This window comes from Leishmania donovani, chromosome 36 (genome assembly GCF_000227135.1).
Source record: "Leishmania donovani BPK282A1 complete genome, chromosome 36".
NCBI lineage: Eukaryota > Euglenozoa > Kinetoplastea > Trypanosomatida > Trypanosomatidae > Leishmania > Leishmania donovani.
The window spans coordinates 381,522-388,931 of NC_018263.1; the positions used below are offsets into that span (position 1 = coordinate 381,522).

A 7,410-nucleotide genomic window follows, 5' to 3' on the forward strand; every position below is an offset into this window, starting at 1 on the left:
CCCGCGAATGTAGCGGAACGCCCGTGCCTCCAACGGTTTAGTGTACTTCTGTCTCTCCGTGTTTCCTCGATGGAGGTGGTGGTGGTGGGGAGTCACATGTGTGCACGCGTACGTGTACACTCGCTGGGGGGGGGGCACCAAAGTAAGCACAGCTTCTTTGCTCACGTTTTGCCGAGGGCGTTGTGTGTCTCCGGCCGTCTCGTGCTCCTCTCCTTCCCTGGTGAGGTCGTTTCCCCTGTTGGCTGCGCTTTTCGTTTTCCTTTGCACGCCTGGTTCTGCCGCGCGAGATGTAACAACAAGGCCAAGACAGCGATCAAGAGACGAGGTGAAACACATAAAAATAGAGGTGAGTGATGGTGAGCGAAGACCCGACAATGTAAACACACACACACACACACACCGATATGCGAACACACCCACGCAGTGCCTCTCTCTTTCAAAGCCTCTTTCCCTCATGACTACCGCCACCGTCGCAACCATGGCCACGCTATCCTTTTCTTGTGCTGCTGCACCGTGCGTGTCTGTGGATGTGCGCCCTTCGCGATTGTGTTCGGCGCTGTGCTGGTCTCGTTTTATCTCCTGCACGAAGCACATGACCCACACCCGCTCAATTGCAGATCCCGGCACGTCTCCCCCTCCTTCCCCTTCTGCTCTGTATGCTTTGCGATTATGCTTCTTCGTGTTCTTTGTTGTTGTTGCTATTGCTGTTCGCTCCGTGTTGTGTATCCAATCTCGTCGGGCTCATGCCGCTGTGGGCAACTCGTCGCGCTTTCGTTTGCTTTTTTTTTGGTGTCCAGGCGTACGCATGTGCGTGTATGCGGATGTGTGTGTATCTCTTCCAAGAAGCTTGGCCACCGCTTCCTTTCTTGTTTTTTTTTTAGCGTCCTCCCCTCTCGTCCTGTACTATGCGTTCCACCCTTCCTGCTCTCGTCGCCGATTCCGGTCGACATGAGCACGCATACAGGCGCGTGCTCATGCACGCACACACAGACAGACACACACCGTAAAAGGTGTTTCGGTCTCCTACTTTGTTAGAGTTGAATGATGTAAAGACTTTCCTGAGAGCGCTCAAGCAAGACTACATATATGCGTATATATGTTCAGGTTTGGGGGGGGGGGGCGATAAGGGCCATCGATGTAAACTGGAATGCACGCATCAAAGAAGAAAATGTGTGCTGCCCGCACATTTCAAGCTGTCAGTGACAACGACAGGCGACCTTCTGCATATAGTGCATCTCACACAAGCGTGAACACTGTCAAACAACAACAACAAAGCGAATGAACCGCATCGTCCGCTGAGTCGTGTAGAGTATCTGAGTGGACACCGAACATAAATACAGATGTGCAGCCGCGCCGATCAACACCCTTGCGCGCACGTGTGCCCATCAGCTTCAGCTCCCCTGCGAGCAGAGCGTTCTTTTTCTCCGTGGGAACCTGTAGCGCTCCCGGCTGCACCGTCCTCATGTCGTCGCCAAGTCCGGAGACTCCGTGCACGCGCGCCGCAAAACGACTTTCCCACAGAACCAGCCGCTGCGCCTGTCTACTCGATGTCTGCCGCCTCTTTCTCTTTCTGCCTTTCACACTTCCACATCTGCGTTGGACTTTGGCTGCTTCTCCGTGGCCTCGGGCTGCCGCGTTTCTCTTCTCTTGCGTCTATCGGGTGATGCACACTTTCTGCTGCTCCCTTGTTCTACGTAGCTGCGTTCGTGTTTGCGTATGTGTGTGTGTGTGTAAAATAGAAGCGGCTATTTCAGGCGTTTCTGAACTTTGTCTTTTCCTGCGGTTGCCTTCATCTTGCACTTTTTTCCCCTCTGCTCTTGTGCCTGTTTCTGGCAGGAGGCGATCCGATCGTTGGCTGCTGGCGCAGCGCAGAGCCCCACACACTTCTCCAGGCGTAAGAGCCACACAGCCGGATTTTCTCTCTCCTCAAAAACAGAGACTTTCTCCTTGACCAGATCCCTCAACAAAAGAAAAACCAAAGAGCAAGAGCAGACGGTGCTCAGGAAAGCGAAGCGGAACCGCCCCGCCCCCGCCCCCGCCAAACGGAGCGACAGTCGGCGGCTTTGAAAAGAGAACACAGGAACGAGGCAGCAAAGGTAAGCGTGACGTCGGTATAGCTCGTGCTCGTCGCCTGCGCTTGGGCTTCACCTCGCCTCCTTTTCCTCGTTACGCGTCCACGGCTTCGGCTCTCGCGCCAACCGCTTTATTTACCCTTTTCTCTAAGCCCATCTCCTCTTGGTGCGGCGATACTTTTTCTTTTTGTTGTTCATGGGTGCTTGTTAGAAGCGCTCACTTCGTACGCACGAGTTCCCTCTCCTCCTGCTTCTGTTTGAGAAGCTTGGTCGTCTTCTCTTCATCCTCACAAAAACCCCCTCCACAACCAGGCATCTATCTTTTCAGCCCCCCCCCTTTTCTTCCTTCTCTCCGTTACTACCCAGCGCTGTCCTACGCTTCTACACATCCGCGAATTGCCGCACTCGCGCACACACACACAGTGAGAAGGAACACACTCTCTCACCGCTGGTTCCTCGGACTCTTTTTTTTTTCGTGTTCTTCGTCTGCCTCGCCCCTCAAGGGTGCGTTCCTGTGTAGGCTTCCTCATCTGCTTTGACGACTTGCATAGTGCTTCTCCTGGCATTTGCTGTATTTTACCGAACACAGTTGCTTGAGTATTCTAGAGGTGTGCGTCCGTGTTGTAGGCTGTCTTCGTGCGTGCGGGCAACTCAAGCAGTAGAACTTTCACTGTTTCTGCACTCATATATATATATATATATCTTGTATGTTTATCTCTCTCACTCACCTCAGCATCACGCTGCTGCTGTGACCGATTTAATTGTCGTTTTTTACCTTCCCCTTCTGGCATTCTCTTATCTTTTTTTTTTTCGTGCTGTTGCCGCGGCTCCCTTCTCTGCGGCTGAGCTGCAGCTGCTGCACCCTGTCTCTTGCTCACCTTTTCACCCCATCCCCTTTTTTTGGTGTGTTCTCCTTGTTGCGTGAGTGCTTTTCTCTCTCCTTGGGCTTCATCAACGTTGCCTTCCGTGCTGCACAACGTCGTCCATTCTGGAAGGCAACCGCTCGGCTACTTTTTTCTTGACTTGCCTGCAGGTGCTGTGACTTGGTGGAGAGCGTCTCTGACAGGGAACAAGAGCGGTCGGTGATGTGAGCGCGTGCCGTGTGTGTCAGTCGACCCCCCAACCTCCTCTGATTCTCTTATATATATATGTATATCTTCCACCTCAATTCGTTGCCTTACCAAAGCTGTGGTGTTCGTCCGTTTCGGGGCCGTGCGCGCCTTTTTTCTCAGCCCCGCCCCGAGTACACGACCACATTGTGTGTGTGTCTGTGTGTGTCGGCTGCTCCATCCGCACACACGTGCGCCTATGTCTGTTCACCGCAATCAGCACGACGGCGCTTGCTCTCTCCTCCTCCCCACCCCTCCGCCCACCGAACCTCTTCCTATGAGCGGCTGCAGGAAAGTGCAGTGCCGCAGAGGCAGCTGGAAGCAGGCGTTCTGCAGCCTGCCTGGCAAGACTACTGCCGGCGTGACGTACCTTCGTGCTCTCGCAGCTGTCTTAGCCTGCTTCTCGACCGTGTCGGCGATGCTGTACATCTGTATTCTCGGCCTGGATGATGTGTACTCGGTGCAGAACAGCCAAAACGTTTACTACTCGAATGAATCCCTCGCCGTGGCAAGCGACGCGCTTGGGGGGACAGCGAACACTGCCGAGAGCCCAACATTGTTGTTTCCGCAGTTACGCGCCACCGTCGGCCTCCACACCGTGTGCGTCGGTTTCAATTGCGTCCTGCGTTCTCGCCTCACTGGAGTCTCGGCCCTTGTGGCGAGTGCGGCTCAGGGAACCACAGGGCGCCGTCTACCCAGAGAACTCGCCGCCGCATACGAGGAGGCCACATACCAGTACATCTTTGGCTTCGACATAGGTGCGCACTGCGGGACGCCATGGAGCAAGACACAGTCTCTTAGCACCTTCGGCGTGGCGGCATTGACGTTGTCGCTTGTATTGTCGCTCGCACTGTTTGCCGTCAGCATGGGTCTCTGCTTCGTGGTCGGCAAAACGGACTTCCTGGCCAGCAACACGACAGCCGACGGGGACTTTCATCTCACCAACCTCAACGCGCTGGACGTGCCTGCACCGTATGGGATGCGCCAAATCGATAGACATCTGCGAATGAAAACGCCGCTGCTCCTGAGCGCGGGGATACTTAGTTTATGCGCCTTTTTCACGAGCGTTTGCACGATGGGTGTCACCGTCGCATTGAACCGGAGCAAGTCAAAATGTGGGCAGTCTGTGTGCGGGGCGTTTAAGCAGGGCATGGAGCGCTTCTACGAGCTGGCGGACTCCCTCCACGTGAACGTCTCCATACCTCGCACCTACTCGTGCGAACCAGGCAGCTCCTACATCCTGGTTTTCGTTACTTTCTGTAGCTCTGCTGTATGCCTTACAATGGGCTCTGCGATATTCTTCTGCTACCGTCACTCTCGGCACCACGAACAGATGCTGGAGATGCGCGATCAGCTGCGGCGGATAACGGAGGTGCAGGGTCTCGCAGGTGGCAGGAGTGTTGCCCGTGCGGAATCGCGGCGAGGGACAGCGTTGGCGAATACCTCTTCGTTGATCGTTTCAGTGAGTAGCCCTTCCCAGGCGTATTCGGACATGCATCACAGTGACTTCTTCGCCGACGGTGGACTAGCGCGGCGTCGCCACTTTGGGAGTCCTGCCGAGGATGCGCAACGGCGCCCTCGCAGCGTTGGCGCCGGCATCGAGCGATATCGACTTCTCAAGCAGTTCATGGCGGCGGAGGAGCACAGCCGGGGGTGTATCAAAGCGACGGAAAGTGTCCACTTTCAAGTATTCCTGGCGCTGTGCGAGACTGTGTGGCTCGCCGAAAGACTTTGCAGACTCCACATGTTTACACTCAACTGTTTTGTCGGCCCGGCTTTGGAGATATGCGTGCTGGAAACGCAGTGCCGGCAGCAGCTCATTCGGGAGTACCACGCCGGTGTTACTGAGGTCCTCGCCAGCTTAAGGGAGGATGCGGGAGTAGTCCCGTCACAACCCCGTCAACCGCGAGTAAAGGGCGCGGTTCTACAAGAACAGGAGAGGGCAGTGTGGGACGAGCGTGTGCGACGGTGGCAGCAGGTGAGGGCGGAAATGAGTCGTAGCTTTCAGCGCACCGCCTCGCACGCAGCTGCGGAGGCGCGACTGCGGCGAAGGCCGTCTTCCCCGGCTCATTCACGGACAGCCTCGTGCGCGGGGCCCAATATGAATGAGTGGCTCGAGAAGCTCGAGGAGCTAGATGCCACCTCTGTCGACAAGCTTTTCTTGGCAGGCTCACTTGCGGAGCCTCCGCCCAGAAGGAATGGGCAGCATAAGGAGGCAGGCACGAGCACCAGTTTCTCCAGCCCTACCCGTTCCAGGGCGGGCTTGCCCTTCTCCGGCGGCGATACCTTCGCTGCCTGTGATGCAGCGCGGTCGAACGTGTGCACCGACGGCGTATCAGCTACTGGATCCGCTGAAGCGTACGATCCTCCGTACGAACAGCAGGGGCGGCTGCATGAAGGCCCCTCTGAACGACCACATAAGGTTCCTCAACAGTCAGACGTGAAGGACGCGAGGCTGGAGTGCAGCGGGAGCGCCTGTGCCAAGGTCGCACAAAAAGGGAAGGAAAACAGGTATCTCGAACTCTTGACGAGGACTTCTGCAAGATCCACGTACTCTCTCCGCGGCAGCGTCTCCCTTCCCCCTTCATCAACACACGTGGCCAGCGAGTCGCAGTCGCTGCGGCCGGCGGTGAGTACGTCGAAGTCCAACAGCCAAGTCGATCCCATCAATGCCGCTGGCGATGGCGTAAGGCTGCAAGCCGTCTCGCATTGCACCGACAACGCTTCAGCTGCTGCGGAGTGGCATAAGGTGTTTCAAGGTGCTTCTGAGAAAGAGCCTGAGAAGGGCACAATCCTCGATTGCAAGAGGTTACGCAGCTGGACAGGGCCCACCTTTTCATCGGCGTCAACAAAGCAAGCAGACACGACTGTTTCGTGTGCGACTCCAGCGGCAGCAGCTCCGTTGACTGGCCCGTGGCGTAAGCGCAGGGACGTGCAGAACCTGCTGTAGGCGGCGGTGCTACACAGACAAGCTTTACCTGGTGTCTCTCGCATGTCTGGGTCTGCCCTTTCTCCTCGCATCCTTATTTTCATTTTGCTTCTTACTCTTCCTGGACAGATGGCGCCATGGTTGCCGCTTCCGCCGGGGTTTCCGACTGGTCTCGTGTGCCTCCGTTGAATTGCCTCGTTTTGTTTCTCTGTACCGCCTCATGGGACACTTCGAACCACACAAACGAGAACAGCAACAAAAAAGAGCTTTTTTCTTTTCTGTTTTTTTTTTATTGCTCGTCATCCTACGAATCACAGGTGCTTTCTGTGCCGCTTTCTGTCTGTTTCTTACTTTTCCCTCTCCCTCCCCACTTGTTTCCTGCGCCTTCACCTTTTGGCCGCTTGTGTATCTGCCCGCCTCTACGCATCTACACGCACACACAGACCTTCTATGTTCTGTTGTTTCTTGGTTGTTTATCTGCCACGTTTTTCTTTTCTCCTTCTCCCCCCTCTCTCTTTCTCGTTTCCCGGTGTGCCCGTCCTCCCTTTTCTGCCTTCTCTTTTTTGTTGCTGTTGATGCCGTTGTCTTCTTGGTAGGACTTTGTGCAGCATACAATGTCGGCGACGTGCCGTGTGTGTGGGTGTGCTGTGTTTCGTTCTCCTCTTTTAGGACTGCTGTATTCTCAACCTGCTGTCCCTCCTCACCTCACCTCACCTCCTCCCTCCTCCTTCACCCACTTTCTTTTTTCCTCTTTTCTCCATGGCGGTTAGTCCCCTTCTCTTCAGACGCATGCAAGAGGCTTTTCGTCTTCTCTGTTCTCTGCGGGCGTCTGGCTAATCGACTGGTGCTCACACACCTTGTTTCCTTGCTTTTTGCTCGCGTGCTCTTAAGCCATTGCCACATCCAACGTTCCTCGCTCTCCGACCTCGATTGTTGTGGTGCTCCCGCCCTTGCCTGTGCTTGGTATGAGGGCGACTGACCTGGCGTTGTGCCCGGCGTGCTGCCCGACAGTTGCCGAGCGCCCTGTGCTAGAAGCACACGTCATCTAACGCCACGGTCGTGCACGCAGTGACCTGCTTACGCACGTCCCACCCGAGCTGCAGGGGCTTCCCCGTCGGGTGTCTATGGATGCCCCTCTGTGTCTCCCTCAGCACGACAAGCTGCGAGCTCTCTGTGCGCACGCGCATGCCTATCCGCGGGTCCCTTTCTGCTTGACACACACACACACTCCTAATGAGAGGCGTGCGGGTGCAGCAGAGGGTGGAATGCCCACTGCCACCACAGACGCATACCAGCGCCC

The 7,410-nt window shown here is 55.9% G+C and overlaps 1 protein-coding gene across 1 annotated transcript; it reads left to right on the top strand.

Moving 5' to 3' along the window:
- Positions 1 to 3,380: 3,380 nt before the first annotated feature.
- LDBPK_361020 (hypothetical protein, unknown function) lies at positions 3,381 to 6,131 on the top strand (the record flags this gene model as incomplete). Its single annotated transcript, XM_003865171.1, has 1 exon — positions 3,381 to 6,131. The coding sequence occupies one exon, from the start codon at positions 3,381 to 3,383 to the stop codon at positions 6,129 to 6,131; it is 2,751 nt and encodes a 916-aa protein (XP_003865219.1).
- Positions 6,132 to 7,410: the final 1,279 nt, after the last annotated feature.